This window comes from Leptopilina boulardi, unplaced genomic scaffold (genome assembly GCF_019393585.1).
Source record: "Leptopilina boulardi isolate dan_hultmark-lab unplaced genomic scaffold, ZJU_Lbou_2.1 LbouV2_162, whole genome shotgun sequence".
Classification (NCBI taxonomy): Eukaryota; Metazoa; Arthropoda; class Insecta; order Hymenoptera; family Figitidae; genus Leptopilina; species Leptopilina boulardi.
Window position 1 is genome coordinate 649,256 of NW_026137710.1, and position 21,513 is coordinate 670,768.

The following is a 21,513-nucleotide window of genomic DNA, read 5'->3' on the forward strand; positions in this document are numbered from 1 at the left end:
GAAATAATGCTTTTTACAAGAATATTTTCCAAAAGAACAATGAATCTTTTTAAAGAATACTATTTATTAGTTAAAAGTACATGTTAAAAGCTGCAATTTAAAAGAAAAAAAAATTTTTTTTAACAAAAACTTTTAGGGATATGAGCCATTGAAGTGGCGCCTTAAGAAAAAAGGCGAATTGCGGTGACCAGCATTCTGCAAGTATACTTCGTCTGAAATACAAAAATGAAATTGATTTACATTTATTATAAGATTATCTAGTTCGTGATCGAAGGATTTAAAAAAAAAAAAATTTGACAAAATGGCGACCTGTCAAAGTCAAAAGTATGATTTTCGTTAAAAAAATACGGTCGATTTTCAGCTATATAAAAAAAAGTTTTGCATAAAAAAAAATCCTTCGATCACGAACTAGACTTATATGTGTAAATGAAGCACACTAAATTTTAAATAAATCGGTTAAATGGTATTCGAGTAATCGTGGTCACCGATTTGGAAAATGTCATTTTGAGAAAAACGCATTCAAAGTTTCAACTTACTTTTTTTTGTTCAGAAGAAATTTTGTTTCCAATTTACAAAGAGTCATCGATTCCTGGACCATATAATAACTCTTCCACAGTGGTTGCCGTTTCTAAATCATAGGAAAAGGCCATCTGTCGTTAGGGTCAGGTATGGCTGGCCACCTTGTCTGAAGCCACGGGACGCGCCGCTGCAGTGTTCTGTATATCTCATTCATTTTTCACCGAATCAAGTTTAAAATTTACAGACACATTTCTAAATATGTATACTTTAAGAAAATGCAAAAAAAAAATCGATTTTTCGAAAGTTACAACTGGTGTTCCCCCCTTAATATAGTTAAAAAATCCGATTTTGAGATATACGTAAATTAACATTTTGACCTTGAATTTCTAGGTCAAATTTTATTTAAAAAAAAATTTATCACCATCGTGTAGCCCGTCAAAAAAGCTTTAAAAATCATTATATATATGTTAACTTTTATGCATTCTACTTATGAGTTCCAAGCTGACTGTCGTAGAGGTCGGACGTGTTTTGATTTGCGATACATGCCTGTAGTTATTCAACTTATACGTCCCAGTTGTTCAGTAAAATTTGTGATCAATTTGGTAATTGTAATTATTACTGTATATAATTATAATAATTATAATTCGTTATAATACTGAGTGATAATTGTTAAAAAAGAAATAAAAACTATAACAACAAAAATGTCGGGTATAGAAGAGTTAAAGGCCTTGCTGTTATCAGTGCACGAGGATGTTAAAGAAACTAAGACAAATGTTAATAACATAACAGAAGACATAAATCTTAAAAAATTCGGATGAGGAAATAAAAAGTGAGTTGCGAGGCTATAAATCTAAATGTAGTTTTCTGGAGGGTAAATGTGAGAACCTGAAAAAGGAAGTTGACATGCTGAAAAACAAACTAAATTACCTTGAAATTTAAGAGAAGTCCAAGAACATAGTTTTTTACAACATTAGGGACAATAAAACTAAATCTTCGTGAAGTGATGTTTAAAATTTTTAATCAATCTGAAATCTCTATTCCAGTTGAAGCCTGTGAACGAGTCTCGAGACTAGGTAAAAATCCAGGAAATAGACCTGTTTTGATTTGTCAACTCTTCAACGTATGTAAGAGAGATTTTTACTCATTTAACTGCTTTTCGTTCAATGAACATCTCAATTTTCAGTGGCTGCACCCCTGAGCAGAGAGAGATTCGAAGAGAACTAAAAATTTTCAACAAAAACTCTTAAAGGATGGAAAAACTTCGAAAATTAAAGGAACCAACCTCCTTATGGAAAATAAATTTTACTATTTACAGTCTTTACAAAAGAAGATCACTGAAAAAGAAAATGATGATTTTCACTCCGAAGGGGAGGAATCTTTTACTTCTCACAGTTCAACAAGTTCCCAAAAAAGAACTCGCAATTGAAAATCAGATGTTAACAAAAATAAGTTTAAAAAGCCGAAAGAAGTAAAAGAGAATAATACTCTAAAATGTTTTTTGATAGAAAAAAACAAAAAACAACACTATCGTCAAAACAAACTAAATCTCAAAGGTTCTACCTCAAGGTCACCTACTTGAATTATATTTTGGAACTCAAGAGGTTTTAATAACTTTAAAGACATTTTAGACTGCTGTACAAATAATTACATTATCTGTGTTAGTGAGACTTGGCTAGAAACACAACTACAACTACGTTATATTAATCACAAATTTGAAGAGCATACAATTCATAGTGAGGCAACCAGAAATTCGTCGAGGGGGAGAGCGAAAGGAGGATTAATCATAACATATACAAATAAATTCCGATCAGAAACAGTATACAAAACGGAGAATGTAATCTTTGTGAAAGTAAAATATTCAATCTATGAAATAATAATTGGTTCAGTGTATTTTAATCCATCTCTTGACATTAATGCAGCTTTGTTAGGTTTAATGTAGGATAATTGTAGGTGACTTTAACTGTAAGATAAGTAATTTAAACCAATTACAAGAAGAAATAATAGGTAATAATGCTTACTTTTTCAATGAAATATCTAGTTTATTCACTGAAGAAAATATGAAAGGTAAATTATTAGTGGAATGTTTTGAAGAGAACAGGTTATTTGTTTTGAATAGTAGAAGTGTTAGTGATCTTCCGGCTCAATGTACTTTTTTAAACAAGAATAGTACGTCGATTGTGACTACCTTTTCATGGAAAAAAAACCTGAGGATCTCAGTTAAAGAATATAATGAAAAAATGTACCAAGCGGAAGTGGAAAAGGCGAGAGCCTCCTCCTCACTACTGATGTACTCAAATTTGACTCTTCAAAAGGGTTCACAAAAATATTTAAATATCAATAAGCTTTCGCTTAAAACAAAGAAAATACTTGCACAACTTCTGTTGATTAACAAATTCCAGACAAGATTAATTATAAATGCAAAGTCGTACAAACTAGAGTCGAGTAAATTCTGCAACTTTTGTTATTGTCACGTCACCGTAACTTTAATATTCATATTATAAGAATTCTTAAATCTATACCGAGTTGCGTTTTTCTTGCGACAAACACCCGTGTTTTTGTTACGCATCTAAATACCTTTCTCTTAAATGTAAAACTTCCGCCCTTTTGTCGCGCAACTAAACATCTTTCTTTTATATATAAAAGACCCCTGCGTTTCGTACCTCCTACGTCTATATACTGTATTTCTAAAACATACAAATAGAAGCGAGAAACCTTTTATGACTCTAGAAGAGCTCACACCCACACGAAACAAAATGCTTTCTTTCTAATTTTCCTTATGTACTAAAATCAGACGAAACCCTGTAGAATCGCTACATTAGAAGAGTATAGACGCTCCGATTATGTAATAAATGCTCTCTTTCTAACTTTCCTATGCGACGAACCCCTGTGGTATCACCACATTAGAAGAGCACAGACGCTCTTCTACAGCTGCGAATAACCGTAGTCGTACTCTTTCTATTCTGTATTAGAACGGTTCACACCCCTCCTTTAACGTTCAACTGAGAGAGAAGGACTCAACTTTGGCTTCCAAAATTAGGGTGAAAAATATATAGCACGACAATAAAATTTTATCTATTCTCTTACGAAAATTCAGTATAAAAGGATTACATTTTCACGGAGAGACCAGTACTTAAATCCTCTTCATACGTATTACATTAAGCTCATTTTTGGTACCAGTCGACGTCTTCTAGTTCAAGTGCATAATTTTCTTATACGAAAGTTAAAATCAAGTGTCAAAACCCTCTACATTAAACAAGGATCTTTTCTTCTCATTATATTGGGCAATTATGCATTCTTCCTTTTTTTGGAAGAGACTCATTATTGGGAGTTTCATCACGCCTAATAGAACTCCGGACCTGCGATTATACCTGGGCTGGTACCAACTCCTTTCCTGTGACAACAAAGGACACAGCAGTGGTCCTTTTTCTTTCAACACACCTACTACTGAATCCTTGTTGCAGTGGAATGCTGAACTCTATTTCCTGGATTGGTTGGTTCGTGATTCCCTCTCTCTCATAAAAACGAATTGTTTTAACTAAAAACATTTGTCTAAATAAATTGTAACCTAATCATAAAATTAATCACTATTTTCTTTCTGTCCTGTACTCTTAGTTCAGAGCCTTCTGCTCTGTAAATGAAACAGGTATACCCTGAATCACCGAGCGGCCATAAATAAAATAAAATATTATTTCGTTATTTATTTCTGTATTTGAGACGTAACATTATCATGATATATCTGAATCCAAATTCTTATTTCATCTATTAGCCAACTGCCAAATCTTTTCTCAAGAAAGAAAATTATTTATAAATGATAACAATGATGATATAATTTCAAGTGAGAAATTGCTAAACTTTTTTTAAGAGACATATTTAATAATTGCAAGAAATATTGTGAAATTTGTTTATATGATTTTTAAGCCAAGCAGTGAATGAAAACAAAATAAAAATGAATTATAATAATTAATCTATTAGGTTCACTAGAAACTAAGCAGCTAAATATGTATATGTTACTTCTTTGTATGAATCAATTGATTCCAAGACAAATATATATATATATATACTAGGGGGCTATGCCCCCTGCGCGCTTCGCGCGCCAACCCCCCTCCCCCCTCCTCTCTTCCCCTCCTTTTCCCCACCCCCACCCTAAATTTAAAGGTAAAGATCGTTTCAAGACTCTGAATATAGCCGCAAGTCCCCCCCTCTCCCTTCTCTTCTACGCCCCCTTCTCTTGACTTGCGGCTATATTCAGAGTCTTGGAACAGCGGCGGCAGCGGCTTCACGCGCCAACCCCCACCCCCCTCCTCTCTTCCCCTCCTTTTCCCCTCCCCACCCTAAATTTAATGGTTAAGATCGTTTCAAGACTCTGAATATAGCCGCAAGTCCCCCCTCTCCCTTCTCTTCTCCCCCCCTTTTCTTGACTTGCGGCTATATTCAGAGTCTTGGAACAGCGGCGGCGGCGTTGGCGGCGATATCTTTTTGTAATATAGGTAGATATATATATATGTTTCATTTATATATATATATATATATTTGCATTATACTTATAAATATTGTAAATTAAAAAAAAATTATTTTCAGAAGTCAAAAATTAAAAACGAAATTCAAAAACTATTTTATCAAATTCAATAATATTTTATTTTTAGACTTTCACCAACAATGACAACATTTTAGAAGAGTATGGATTAAATTCGATAACTTTTAATTTATTGTTCGGACATTTCAGGAATTTTGCCTCATATGTATGTGTGCGTGTGTTTTTCTACTTAATGTGCATATGATAGAATAAAATTTGTAAAACAAACTGACACTTAACAAATTTTTAAAGACGTTTTTCTCAAAAAGTTGCTAGGGGGTTATCGGGATCGCTGATTACGACCCGGATTTGAGATTTGCATTAAGTTCAAAATGGTTGATCCAATAAGATAAATGACAAAATAAACAAGCAGGAGGTTCTTTATGTTTATTTCATAAACATTTTGCTTCCTCATTGTGTGAAGCAAAAAATTTCTCCATTTCAATTGATTGATTTAAATCATTTCGAGTTAAAAACTTTTAAATTATTTAAATTTTTTGAAAAATTAAAAATTAAGAAAATATTTAATTAATTTTGGGTGTCACATATGCTTTATATATATGAATCGATTCAATTCAGTGCAAGGAATACAATTATTTTATGTTTTAACTTAAATTTAAATAAACACAAATTTTTTTAGCTAAAATATGAATTTTTGATTTTTTAATTTTCATTAATTCTTAAAATTTGAATTAAATCTATACTTTATACATACCAATTGATTCGCTTCTGTGCAAGGAATAAAAATATTTCATGTATATACTTGAATTTAACCCTTTCGTTCCCATGGGACATATATGTCCCACCTACAAAAACCTCAATAACTCAGAACAAAATTAATATTTCTAAGTCTGCTTTGAGGCATTTTCTTCAGGAGGAATAGTACTTTCAAAATTTCTAGACCAGATGATGTCTAAAAATTTATATTGTTTAAAAAAATATATAAATAATTATTAAAAATGACCAATTTTTAAAATCGTTCAGATTCGCCTGAAATTTGTAATTCGGGGGTTTTCGGGGTCGCTGATTACGAATCCAATGTTAGTTTTTCAAAATTTAAAATGGCGGATCCAATATGGCGGACGACTTTTGGAAAATCTAATGCAATTCGCTTGAAACTCGTTACTCGTGGGTTTTTGGGGTCGCTAATTACGAATCCGGTGTTAGTTTTCAAAAATTCAAAATGACGGATCCAATATGGCGGATGATTTTTGGAAAATCTAATGCAATTCGCTTGCAACTCGTTAGTCGAAGGTTTTCGGGGTCGCTGATTACGAATCCGGTGTAAGTTTTCAAAAATTCAAAATGGCGGATATAATATGGCGGACGCCTTTTGGAAAATCTAATGCAATTCGCCTGAAATTCGTTACTCGGGGGTTTTTGGAGTCGCTGATTACGAATCCGGTGTTAGTTAACAAAAATTCAAAATGTCCGATCCAATATGACGGACAAATTTTTGAAATTGTTAGATTCGCCTGAAATTTGTTACCCGTAGGTTTTCGGGTCGCTGATTACGAATCTGAAGGCAGATTTTTAAAATTTTTATAATTCAAAATAGCGGATTCAACATGGCATAAAAAATTTAAAAAATTGACCCAATTCGTTACAATCTTGCTTCTCAAGGTTTTTTGGGATTACTAATTATGAATCTGGAGTCAGATTTTTAAAATTTCTAAAAATTCACAGATGGATCCAATATGGTGGACGAATTTAAAAAAAAACCCAAAAACCCTCGAGAAGCGAGTTTGAAACGAATTTGGTCAATTTTTTAAATTTTATCCGCTATTTTGATTTATAAAAATTTTAAAAATCTGCCTTCAGATTCGTAATCAGCGACCCCGAAAACCTCCGAGTAACAAATTTCAGGCGAATCTAACAATTTCAAAAATTTGTCCGACATATTGGATCCGCCATTTTGAATTTTTGAAAACTAACACCGGATTCGTAATCAGCGACCCCAAAAACCCCCAAGTAACGAGTTACAAGCGAATTGCATTGGATTTTCCAAAAGTCGTCCGCGATATTGGATCCGCCATTTTGAATTTTTGAAAACTAACACCGGATTCGTCATCAGCGACCCCAAAAACCCCCGAGTAGCCATTTTCGAGCGGATTTAATCACTTTTAAAAAAATTGTCCGCCATGTTTTATCCGACATTTTGAATTTGAAAAATTTGAAAAATCTAACCTCAAATTCGTCATCAGCGACCCGAAAAACTGTAAGAACAATTTCACTTATCTTTTTTGAAGTTCTGAGATTATCTTGGGAACGAAAGGGTTAAAAATACACAAATTTTTTATGGCTAAAATAAGAATGTTTGATTTTTTAACTTTCATTAATTCTTTAAATTTAAATTACATCTATACTTGATATATACCAATCGATTCGTCTTGACGTAAGAAAGACGATTTTATTATATATCACCTTAAATTTCTCCATTTAAAAATTTTTTCATTTAAAAAAAAAATTTTGCAAAAAAGACGACAAAATGTTTTTTATAGGTATTTTTTAGTGTTGCATGTCAAGCAAAACAATCGAGAAATTAACGATCTCAAGAAAGGTGATTGTTTAATTTTATTCAATATATTGATTGGTTCGTGTCATAGAGACAAACTTCCCGTTAAGTAAATCGATCGAGATTTGCTTGATTCCGTTTTAACTTAACCTATGTATATACAGAAATGCAGTGAAGATTTCAATGAATTTTTTATATATAAACTATAAATTTTTTTATAAAATTCTTTAATAAAATATAGTTTATGAAATTGTTTATTCAATTCAAATAATAAATTGACATCAGAAGAATGTAACCCCATCAAAAATAAACAGTATACATAAATATTATGTACATCATAAATATTTTGTGCCTACATTTCACATTTAAAGTGCATTTTTGATGCGTCAAGCACATAGTATACGCTCATTATTTATTTAAAAATTATACAGAACTGTTAATAACCTAAGTTATTGTAAATAATATTTTTTCTATCAATCGTAATTAAATATATAGTTTTTATTGAAAAAATTAAAAATATTTCGAGTGATTAGTCCTATTATTATTATCTAACCTATTTAAATTTTTTAAGCAATTGAAATTTCTAATGTCCAAAATTTCTCTTAAAAACAATCACTATTAGTATAATTTAAATATTGTAATTTTTTAAAAATTATATATATAATTTTTAAAATATTCTTTTCTCATTAAAATAAATAAAAAATCATATAAATTAAATAATTTATTATTTTTTCTTTATTCAACGAAGTAATATTTAACATATTACGTACAAAAATATGTAGGGATTAATAAAACTATTCATATTTATTAAAATCAACAAATAAAACACAATTTTCGAAAAACAATTTAAGCCTTAAGGGAAGTTTTAATTTGGTCTTTTAGAGAACAACTCATCCACCAATTCAAGCACATAAGATATTTTACAGAATCATTTTCCAATCTGTTCTTGTGTTTTCTGATGGTCAAGGATTTTTCATTTTAATAATTTTAATAATTGTCAATAAAATTAGTTAAATATTTGATAAAACTAAAATTTGTAAACTAATAAAAATAGTAAATTAGAAAAAAGTATGTAAAATTTGACATTCAAATTGAAACATTTTTGTAAAATATTTTTGAGACGCTCCTTTTGCTTGCTCATCATCTAAATCTATCTGATCATGTATTCTTTTCCTGCTTTCGGTTTTTTTCGTATCTTCTGCCATTTTACTTTTCACAAATAACTTCCTCTTTTATTTTAAAAAATCGATGAAAAAGAGGTATTTTATTATTATAATAAAAAATATATACGTTTGATCGAGATTTCGAAATTACATTCGAACGATCAAAGTCAATCATAAACAAAAGAAAATCACGCTTCTTGGCTTGATAAAATGTATCAATATTCAAGCATATGCAATCGATATCGAACAATTATTGGATTGACATGCAACACTAGTATTTTTAAAAATCCTGTCTTCATTTTTGAGAGATTAATTTGATAAATAAGTCTACCAAATTTTACCCAGACCTATTAAAACCTATTAAAGATATCGTGTTCACAAAAAAAATCCACACATATATACATACGCACACATACATACATCAGGACAATTGATTTGTATTTTATTAAACATGTTTCTATATAGAGGAAAATTTGTTTTCACTATTTTAAAAAATTTTATAAACGAAAGGACTTCAAATTTAAAGGATTTATACAAAACTTGTTGATAGGGGCTTTTCGGGGTAGCTGATTAAAATTGAGATTACAGTTGTAGAAACATTTCTAATTCGTTTCTAGTGACGATTGTAGTACAATTTGTTTTTGTCTAAATCCTTTTAAGAACGTTTGCAACGTTGGATCCACATTTTAAATTTTGAAAATCTGACGGCATATTCGTAAGTAAGAATAACAAGTTTCAAGCAAAACTGACCATTTTTAAAAAAATTTACGCCGTATTGTATTCGCTTTTTTGAATTTTAAAGATAAAATTAAAAAATCGGACAAGTGCGAGTTACACTCGCATTAAAACCGAGGGTTCCGTACCGCTAATCCTAAAATTTGAGGGGTTTAAAGTGTGAAGGCCGATGGAAAAATTCAAATTTTGTTTAATTTTGAGCATGGAAATACATTTCATAAGTTTTTAAAAATTTTTTAATTTTTTTTATCATTTAACATTTTAAATTTTATGATTTTTTTTAGATTTCACCAAGTAATAAAAATATCAACAAATAAAAAATGTCAAAAGATAAAAAAAAGAAAATGGCAAATTATAAAGAATGGCAAAACACTACAAAAAAATATAGCAAGCACAATTGGAGTTCTCGCTATATTTTTTTGTAATGTACACGCAAAAATACGTAAAAGTGTATAAATTTGAAACTCTTTAGATAAAATATTCTTTGTTTTTTGGGGAAAAATAATGATTTTTATCGAAAATTATCAGTTTTTCCTTGAAAAGACTATGATAATTAACTCCAATCGTTCTCGCTATATTTTTTTTGTAATCTACACGTAAAAATACGTAAAAAAGTATAAATTTGGATCCCTTAGGATAAAATTTTCTTCTTTTTTTATTCGAAAAATCCATGATTTTTTCTAAAAAAATGAGTTTTCCTTAAGGGGTTACATGGGTTTACTCGGCAAAAAAGGACTATTTTCAACAATTTTTTTTTATATGAAGAAATAAATATTTTATTCGTAACTTTTTAGTTCTTTAAACATACATATTTAAATAAGAATTTTATAAATTTTTGAAGAAAAATATGCAGAAGTCAGCCATTGAGACGTCATTTCCGGTGACCCCTCGGAAAATAAGTGCGTCCGCGTTGACAGCACAATTCCTAACAGAATCATCTGAAATTAAAAAAACCAAAGATTTTCTTTTAGTACAGACCTAAAACTAGAAATTGGACGAAGGGGGGAAAAAAAAAGTTAAAATTGGATTTTTGGCGCACCTTTTTACAAAAGAATGCAAATTTTGATCAAATTTTCTCAACATTTTTTTTTTTTAAATAGTTGTAATTGAAGAAAAAAAAAATCCTTCGTCCAAGTTCTCGAGAACTGTATCTCGAAGGCCTGTGCAAAATTTCATGAAGATCGGTTGAGTAGTTTCCGAGAAATTTTGACAACCGACTTTAAAAACACAGTTTCGAGAAAAACGTATTTTAAGTTTTGAGTACCAATAAAAGTGAAAAAAAAGATTTTTTTAACTTACATTGAATCGTCGATTCCTGGGCCATAAAGTAAACAGCCTGCAGCAGCTGCAATGTCCAGGGCATCCTTCTGTTCCTGTCTTTGGCGAATTCTGGCTTGTCGAGTCTCTGTCGCAGATTTTTTTTCGGCTGCGCACACACGGTTTTCGTCTGTGGTTTGGGCATATTCGTGGGAATTTCGGCCAATTTTTTATTCGGATCGATTTAAAAATGTCGGACAATATTTTTGAGATGTTGTATAAATTAATAAAACAATAAAAAAAAAATTGATTTTTTGAAGCTGCCAAACCCATGTAACCCCTTAAAAACAATATGAACATCAACTCCAATTGTGCTCGCTATATTTTTCCTGTAATCTACACGCAAAAATACGTAAATATACCAAATATGAACTGCCTTTGTCAAATATTGTGTGCGCTAGGAGGATTAATCGCTTTTTTTCAAAATTTTTGATTTTTCCTTGACAACGCTATGTAAATTAATCCGAATCATGTTCGCTATATTTTTCCTGTAATTTTCACGTAAAAATACATAAGTGTACCAAATTTGAGCTCTCTATGTAAAAAGATGTGGCAACCAGGGGGGGGGTACATAGTCATTTTTAGGGATTTTTCGTAAAAAATCATGGTTTTTCCTTGACAACGCTATGATAATTAATTCCTATGAGATTCGCTATATTTTTCCTGTAATCTACACGCCAAAATACATATGTATACCAAATTTCAGCCCTCTAGATAAATTTGTGTGGCCGCTAGGGGGGGGGGTACATGCCTTGCTTCACTAGTCTCATTAATAGGGTTCCCCCTTCGGGTACGGAACCCTAAAAATAACATCCCTAAACCCAGCAACATGTTTCGTGTAAATCCGTTAAATTTTTCTTCCTCGTGGAGGAAGCTTTGTAGTCCTTTCATTTATAAAGATTTTCAAAGTGTCGGAAACAAATTTTTCTCTATATAGAAACATGTTATGTGAGATCCTGATCAATTGTCCGGATGTATGTATGTGTGTGTGTGTGGATCCCTTTTTTGTTTAGAAGATAACTTTAACAGGTTTTAATACATTTAGATAAAATTTGGTAGGGTCATTTATCATATTAATATCTCAAATCTGACCAAAGGATTTTAAAAAATACCCAAAAAAAAAATTTTATCGTCTTTATTCCAAAAATTTTTTTTTAATCAAAAAAATTTTTAAATAGTAAAATTTAAGGTTATATATTATAAAATCGTATTCCTTACGTCAAGACAAATCGAATGGCATATATAAAGTATAGATTTTATTTAAATTTAAAGAATTAATGAAAGTTAAAAAATCAAAAATTCATATTTTTGCTGAAAATATTTTTATATTCTCAAATGTTTATATTATTATATTATTTATGTATGTTTATTTCAATGTTAATGCTTTCTCCACGAGGAAGCAAATTTTTTTGATGATCATAAAAAGGAAGCAAAATGTTCATGTAATGAACATCTAAATTTACACCTTATTCAATTTTGTTGTCCGCCATATTAGATACGCCATTTAAAATTTTTAAAAACTGACATCGGATTCGTAATCAACGCACACCAAAAAACCTCCGAGTAGTAAGTTTTGTAAGCGTAGCTCAACTTTTTAAAGTTTTAACTTATGTTTTCATAACTCTTTTTCCACGAAACAAGATTTTTCAAAATAGGCGGAAGGATTACTCCCACAATTTTTAACGGATTTACTTAAAGTTTGGACTGCTCCTTCAGGGCACTATTTCTTAGGGAAGTACGTGGGATGTTTTAAATTGGTTCTTGCGTTTCTATTCTGTAGCCATTTTGAGAAAAATCGATATTTTTTAAATATTCTACGTAGTTCTGTAACAAATAACATCTTCTTTCATAATTCATTACAATTTTTTGTCTAGGTACTAATGGAAAATAGAAAACCTTCCGCTCGTTGATGCTGTTTTAAAAAACGTGATTTTGGTTGAACAGATGTAAAGGCGCCATTTTGAAAAAAAATTTATGTTTTGTTTTAGTTGAATACATGTGTTTTATATTAAAAAACCTTCAACATTATTTTACTCTACCGTTTTCTTAAAATAAATTATTTAAATTGACTTTATTTCTTATGTGCTCTAGGTGATTTTACACCTTAACAGGAATTAAGTTTCAAAATTTGTTTTTTCCGCACATTTATTTTAACGCGGTTTTCAAACAATGATCCTAATCCTGAGGATTAAGACGATCTTTACTTCATTAGATAGATACATTTTAAACAGCTTTTTCTAAATTACACCCGTAAATTTAGAAGAGCGAATTTATGATTACAAGAAAAAAACCTAAGAATATTACTATCCATAAAGATCGATATTTAATTCCTTTGAAATTGAAAATAACAGATAATCCTAGTTTATTTTAGTATTGTAAATGTGGTGTTGTGTTCGTTTCAATTTTCGAAATTCTTATTTTAGTCTAGGTGATTATAAATTTAATTTTTATTCTGCCGCTTAAGTATGCTTTATTAGAGTCAGTATCAAAACTACACAAGAATTTTCATAAAAAAGTTATATTGTACAAAACATAAAAATTGTTATTTTTTACATTATATTTTTTAATGTTGTTTTTATTTTTTGTAAATTTTAACTTTTTTGCAAATGAAAAAATTTTTTTTTTAATTAGTTATTTTGTACATTGAATTTTTTTTTGTTTTTTCTTAACGTTATTTTTTACATAATTTTTTTAGTTATTTTTTACATAATTTTTTTTGTTATTTTTTACATATAGAAAAAAAATTTTCGTTATTTTTTTGGGGCGGTTTGAGGTGCCCACAAACTAAATGCATACATTGAAACTGTATATAAGCTGCATTTACAAGTACAATTAATGAATTTTAACATTAATTCATATGCAGTTTAAAGTTTGGGTCAGTTGGGGTAAATGGTGACAAAATCCTTATTTTTCACAAATTACTTAAGTTTCTTCCTTTAAAAGGTAATATTTGCGGATTTATTTTTTAAGTTATTATTTACATTCCCAGGATTAATTTTATGCAGCAGAAAAAATTTAGATAAGCTTTAAACGCATAAAACTGACTGTCCCCATTTACCGTAAGATTAATTTTTTTTTTAAATTTGGGGTAAATGGGGACAGCATAGTTTCTAAGAAAGGTTTAAGAAAAACGTTTCGTTAAGTATATTACTGTATTAAGGGATGGAAAAACTTGAAAAAAATTTGTAGTAGATATAATATATATAATAGTTGAACCAATTAAATTTTTTTTATTTCAGTATTTTGTCTCGCATTTGAAAAAAAACAGACTTAAAAATCATACAAAATTTGTTTCTTATTCCTTATGACTCCCATAACAGAAATTCACTTGAATTTTTGATTTTTGTCAATTTGGTTAATAATAACCCTAAAAATTTAAAAACTCGGAGTAAATGGGGACAACTTGTTATTATTAACCAAATCGACAAAAAAAAAATTCAAGTGGATTTTTGTTAAGGAAATAAGAAAAAAATTTTATATGATTTTTAAGTCTGTTTTCTTTGAAATGCGAGACAAAATACTTAAATAAAAAAAATAATAAAAGATATCAATTAAGCAAATGTAATCAATTTATAAAAAAAATTTAAGTTCGTCCACCCTGTTAAAAATTTCTTTCAAGTATTTTTATTCCTTAATACAGTAATATACTTAAGGAAACGTTTTTCTTAAACCTTTCTTAGAAAATATGCTGTCCCCATTTACACCAAATTTAAAATTTTTTTTAAAATCTTACGGTAAATGGGGACAGTCAGTTTCATGCGTTTAAAGCTTATCTAAATTTATTTCTGCTGCATAAAATTAATTAATTTGTGAAAAATAGGAATTTTGTCCCCATTTACCCCAACTGTCCCTAACTTTAAACTGCATATGATTAATGATAAAATTCATTTGAATACACGGAGAGAAATAGATGGTAAGAATTTATGATCTTAAGGTGGTAAAAAGTAGATGTTATCCGGTACCATCATTATGGGGGGGGGGTAAGGTTAATTCCATGAAAAAATGCATATTTTTACGAATTTTTTTTGGCTATATAGAAAGAGTTATTAATATATTAATATTAATATTTATTAAATTTTTATATAATAGTACAACATTTGAACAGTATTTCACCAAAGTTTCATTGCAAAATATTGAGAATTGATCGAGTGACAGTACATTTCCTCTGGCTCCCCAAAAAAAAGTTATTTTGCGGTGTTCACTGTAACTCGCAATAGAATCATCTAAAACAAAAGAATCAAAATGGATTTGTTAAAGGAGATGTTTTTCAACTGGGAGGGTTTTTTTTTATTTTTGAATTTTTTGTAGCACTTTGAAGCCAAAACCAGGCTGACTTTTTATAGAGAAAATCGGGTTTTTGGCTTCAAAGTGCTACAAAAAATTCAAAAATAAAAAAAAAACCTCCCAGTAGAAAAACATCTCCTTTAACAAATCCATTTTGATTCTTTTGTTTTAGATGATTCTATTGCGAGTTACAGTGAACACCGCAAAATAACTTTTTTTGGGGGAGCCAGAGGAAATGTACACTACCGTCCGAAATTGTGCGAACTCTGCTTTTTCAACAACTATAAAACTGTTCAAATCTTCAAAAATATTAAAACTAAAATTTTGTTCTCTTTATTTTATTAAAGTTAATAAAATTCTGAAAGAAATGACACCTTGACAAAGAGAATATGTTAATTTTTCAATTAGATATCTAAGAAAAACCCAATTTTCAATGTTTTTACTATTTTTTTTATTTCTCTGGCAAAAATTAATATTTTTAAACGTTCTTAGGCTCATTGAAATCGTATTTTGTTATGCAATTCAAATTATATAAAACAATTCATGTACACATTCTTCCCTAGCGTATGCAAACCGTGAAAGTTGGCTCATAAAATGTCAAAAAATTGTGATTAATATTTATATGACAAAAAATGATCAGTAAAATGTATAAATCTTAAATTTACTTACATAAATCAGAGAAGTTTAGAATGATATATTTACTTGATTTTTAAACATTATATTTTATTGTAGAATTAAATTTAAATTTTTTGACATTTTATGAGCCAACTTTCATGGTTTGCATACGCTAGGAAAGAATGTGTACATGAATTGTTTTATATAATTTGAATTGCATAACAAAATACGATTTCAATGAGCCTAAGAACGTTTAAAAATATTAATTTTTGCCAGAGAAATAAAAAAAATAGTAAAAACATTGAAAATTGGGTTTTTCTTAGATATCTAATTGAAAAATTAACATATTCTCTTTGTCAAGGTGTCATTTCTTTCAGAATTTTATTAACTTTAATAAAATAAAGAGGACAAAATTTTAGTTTTAATATTTTTGAAGATTTGAACAGTTTTATAGTTGTTGAAAAAGCAGAGTTCGCACAATTTCGGACGGTAGTGTACTGTCACTCGATCAATTCTCAATATTTTGCAATGAAACTTTGGTGAAATACTGTTCAAATGTTGTACTACACGGGAAAAAGAGAAACGTTGGATTAATACCGTTTTCCGATTGGTTCAACGTCAGTGGGCCTTGTCACGATTTCGGCATTGATTCAACAGACTTTTACTGTTGAACCTACTGTCAATCTATTGTTACAAGTAAGTTGATCCAACAGACACTGCCTACAGCGCTCCTTGCCGTTGAACCAATCGGAAAACGGTATTAATCCAACGTTATTCTTTTTCACGTGTATTATATACAAATTTAATAAATATATTAACTCTTTCTGTATAGCCAAAAAAAATTCGTAAAAATATGCATTTTTTTCATGGAATTAACCTTACCCCCCCCCCTTATGCTACTCGGTACTATCAAAGATGTTACAAAAAGTGTGGATATGTTACCCACTACCATCAAGATGTTACTCCGTACAACCTGGATAGTAACTGATAGAATCTAGATAGCTGTTAGTATATGTAAGATGAAATATGGTACCTGGTACTATCTAGATATTATACAGTACCATCTATTTCTCTCTGTGATACTTGTAAATGCAGTTTATATACAGTTTTAATATATGCATTTAGTTTGTGGGCACCTCAAACCGCCCCAAAAAAATAACGAAAATATTTTTTTCTATATGTAGAAAATAACAAAAAAAAATTATGTAAAAAATAACTAAAAAAATTATGTAAAAAATAACGTTAAGAAGAAACAAAAAAAATTCAGTACAAAATAACAAATTAAAAAAAAGATTTTTTTCATTTACAAAAAAGTTAAAATTAACAAAAAATAAAAACAACATTAAAAAAATATAATGTAAAAAATAACAATTTTATGTTTTGTACAATATAACTTTTTTATGAAAATTCTTGTGTAGTTTTGATACCGACTCCTTTATTATAATTACAACATTTTTTTAGAAATAATAAAATATAATAAGTTGTGTGCGACACAACAAAATTAATGATATATTATATGAAAAAATTACATTGTCTTGATTTTTTATAGAAATCCAAATGCTGCAGAGAACCATGTGAGAAGTGATGCTGTTTTACCTATTAGTAGAGAACGTAGCAGATTTCGAAATATAAATTGGGAGCAGTATGATCCAGTGCATCAGAAGTACTTAGAAATTGGTTGGTATATATATATATATTTATATAATTTTTTAATTATAATTGATATTTATATATGGAGTAAAATTCCTGTAGCGTTCTAAATGAAAAAAAAATTGATCGGATCGGGCTGTAACTTGCACATAGTTTAGCCCTAGGGGTGAGTACTATAACCACGAAGTATTGTTACGTTTTTTCAAAAACTGTAGGAGAAAGCAGGGGTTGAATTATTTTAAATAAATAATTTAAGTAAATTTTTAGAGTTATAACTTTTAAAAAGAAAAATGAACAAAATTTGACCTATATGTTTTGAAAAGGTTTTTTCCTGCTCTTTCGAATGCACTATGGGCCAGAAGACCAAATTCGATGGCCAAAAGTCACTTTTAGAATTGGTTAAAATGAAGTGTACCATTCCAATCAGTTATAACTAAAGTAGTTTTTCTACAAATTTTATTGTCCTACAATAATGTGTTGTTAATGTACAGTTGTGCGAAATTTGAAAATCAATTATCAATTTTATCCAATGCATTTGTAATAAAAGTCATTTGCTTCATAATCTATTAAAACAATTCACTCTATCTTTTTTTTCTCATCTCTCCTTACTCATGCAAAGACATAAAAATAAAAATAGAAGTTAATTCGTTGTAATTTTTTTGAAGTACCACATAGTTATATTCATGTAGTTGTAAATTTTTAATAATGTATTATTTTCAAAAGCAAACTCCCCGAGACTCCACCAGATTTTTAATTGTCTAAGCTTTAGATTTCTTTATTAGATCCTAAAATATAAGAAAAATCCGCCCATTTTTGCCCGAATTCAGAATCTGCTTTAATATATGCATATATTGAAACATTTAGCTGTATACCACATATTGACATTATTTAACTGATTATCATGAGTAATGCATCTTAAATGCTACTATATGGATAATTTTAATTTTTCAATTAAAAATATGTAATTTGAAATAAAAATATTATACTTTTATATGACTATTAAAAAAAAATTTTTTAATAAGGACGAAATTAACTAAACGAGAAGTTCTTGATATTATTTCAAGGAATGATGATATGACAATTACTTGTACTGAAATTTTATCTAAAATTAGTATAAATATCAAAGATATATCAAATGAAGATCTTAAGAAATTAAAAAATTCATTAACTTCATTGAAATGTAAAAATTTGAAAAAATTTGAAAGTGCGAAAAGAATGAAAAGCAGATATGAAGCAATGAATTCTACATGGTTAGATTCTGAATTTCCCATATCAATTTCTAAAATTGAGGAAAACAAGTCTCAATCATCTTCTAAATCTGGCCGTCCTACTATTGAATTTTCTGACAAATCTTACCGCTCACAACGTCGAGAAGTTTTTGAAATTAGTGCAAGATTAAAGCACGATCCTCAAAGAATGATTATGGCATGTCGTTATGCGGCCAGACGTTCTGGAAATTTTAATTTATGTTTTGTACTTGAAAATATACTGCAATGTCAAGAGCAACCTGCAAAAATTAGAAAATTAATTAACGAACCTCCAGTGTCAATTAAGAAAAAAACACCAGACGAAGCTCTAACATTTTTATTGGACAATTCACTTAATAAAGCTCTTTATCAAAATATGAGAACAGAAGTTAAATTATCCGGTGCGGATATCTGGCCAACTTACAATGAAGTCAGACTTGCTAAAGGAGAATGTCGCCCTCCAAAAGATACTATTTCTATTTCTGAAAAGATTGCAAAAGTCACGCTACAAGCTTTGTTAAACCATACTACAGAAAGAATTGTAAAATCACAATCTGAAGTGATTGTTCAGTACAGGCAAAGTACAAATTTGATATTATTAGAAAGCGTGATGATGTTTTCTTGGGGGTTTGATGGTTGTTCGGGATTATCTTGGTATAATCAGTCTTATAAATCTGCATCAGAAAATACGCCACAAAGTGATGGAAATCTGTTTGTTACAACTGTAATTCCTTTACGATTATTATACAATTCTGATAGGAAAAATATAGTACTCTGGAACAACAGAACATCGCAATCGCCAAAATCATGTCGACCTCTTTGTATTCAATCTGTTCCAGAATCAGCAGATCTTATTTTAAAGCAAAAACAAGACATTGAAGAAGAAATTGACAAACTAGAAGTTCTTAAAATTGCATTAGATGATGACCGCAGTATTCAAGTTCATTTTTCTCTTTTTTGACACTCATAGATGGTAAAGTTCTAAACATTATAACGAATACAAAATCCATGCAAAACTGTCCTATTTGTCACGCAACTCCTTCCATGTTCAATAATTTGTCCAATAAAGATAAGGGAGCTTTTTTGCCAGATCCAAACTCGCTGCAATATGGTTTAAGTCCTCTTCATGCTTGGATAAAGTTCTTGGAAATTTGTCTAAACATTTCATACAGAATAAACCTAAAAGTTTGTCAGATAAGAAAAAAAGAACACAAATTACAGTTTGTAGAAAGAAAGAAATATATACAAAACATTTTGTGGGAAAAATTAGGACTTGTTGTAGATAAACCAAAACCTGGTGGTTCTGGCAGTACAAATAACGGCAATACCTCTAGAAGAGCTTTTCAAGATCCGGATTTATTCGCTCAATTACTTGGACTTAACGTGCAGATGGTTCGAAATTTTAAAAAAATTCTTGTTGCTTTATCATGTCATCTTCCAATTGACGCATCAAAGTTTAATGAATTATGTGAATTAACGGCGAAAATTTATGTTCAGCACTATTATTGGTATTTAATGTCAGCAACTTTGCATAAGATTCTTGTGCACGGTGGTGATGTTATCAGAACAAGTTTGTTGCCAATAGGTATGTTAGGTGAGGAAGCATCCGAATCTAGAAATAAATATTACAAGAGCGACAGACAACATCACGCAAGAAAATGCAGTCGAGAAGCTAATCTTGAAGACGTTTTTTATAGATCCATGGACAGTACCGATCCAATCATAAGTAATCTTAGTCTGCAATCACGAATAAGAAAGAAAAATGAGATTTCGCTCGTAAAAGAAATAGGAGATTTACTTGAAGTTCCACAAGGAAACTCAAACTTTGAATTTGATATGGAAGATGAAGATGAACAAATGTACACTTCGAATACTACCGAATATTTGCAGGATATAGAACTGTCAGCAGAAGAAGACTTTGAAGATTAATGTAATTCATTTTGAAAACGAAAAATGAGAGGCTAGGGAAACTCACTTAGAAACCTTCCCGAATGTGAGAGGCTAGGGGAACTCACTCAGAAACCTCCCCGAATGTGAGAGGCTAGGGGAACTCACTCAGAAACCTCCCCGAATGGGGTTTAAAATAGCACTGCAACCTCCCCGTGGTAAACCCTGGAAACTACTATAACAATAGGCTAACTGCAGGCAAAATAAACAAAAAAAACAATTATATTTTAAATTAAAAAAATTTCACTCTATTTTCGTAAACATCAATATAAAAAAATTTAGAAACAAATGTAGATAAAAATCCTATAATTTTTTGAATACTCAAACCACCATATTGTATTCGCCATTTTGAATTTTAAAAAATTGACATCGAATTCGTAATTAGCGACCCGAAAAACCCCCGAGTAAAGAATTTCAAGCGAATTCTAATAATTTTAAATTTCATCGTCCGCCATATTGTATCCGCCATTTTGAATTTTGAAAAACTGACATCGGAATTGTAATCAGCGACCTCAAAAACCCCAGAGTAACAAGATTCAGGTAAATTAAATCGATTTTTATAAAAGTCGTCCGCCATATTGGATCTGCCATTTTGAATTTTTAAAAACTGACATCAGAATCGTAATTAGCGACCCTGAAAACCCCCGAGTAACGATTTTCAGGCAATTTTAAATAAAACTTGACTTTTGGCCAAGCAACTCGGTCTCTTGGCCCATAGTGGAATGGTGCAAAAAAATTTTCAAAAAATAAAAAATTTCACCCTTTTTTTGAAAATCAGGAATTTTTTTGACTTTTTTTTAAAGCAGTTTTTTTTGAAAGTTAAAAATGTGTATTTTCACTACAAAAATTATTGAGATGTTCTTCTTTGTTTTTTTCAAATTATTAATTAATAAATTATTTAATGTTAATAAAAAATAAAATATTTTATAAACAAATAAAGTTATCATA

General features: G+C 29.7%; 1 protein-coding gene across 17 annotated transcripts in view; it reads left to right on the forward strand.

The window, feature by feature from the left end:
- Nucleotides 1–21,513, forward strand: part of LOC127276984 (neuroligin-2) — an 856,047-nt gene that overhangs the window by 597,474 nt on the left and 237,060 nt on the right. For all 17 annotated transcript variants that reach the window (XR_007842293.1, XR_007842294.1, XM_051297757.1 and 14 more), the window contains one exon: nt 17,271–17,398. Coding sequence is in view for 15 of the 17 variants with exons in the window: in XM_051297757.1 (XP_051153714.1) it covers nt 17,271–17,398 (128 nt within the window). In the remaining 2 variants the exon portion in view is untranslated. The remainder of the gene's footprint in view (nt 1–17,270; nt 17,399–21,513) is intronic.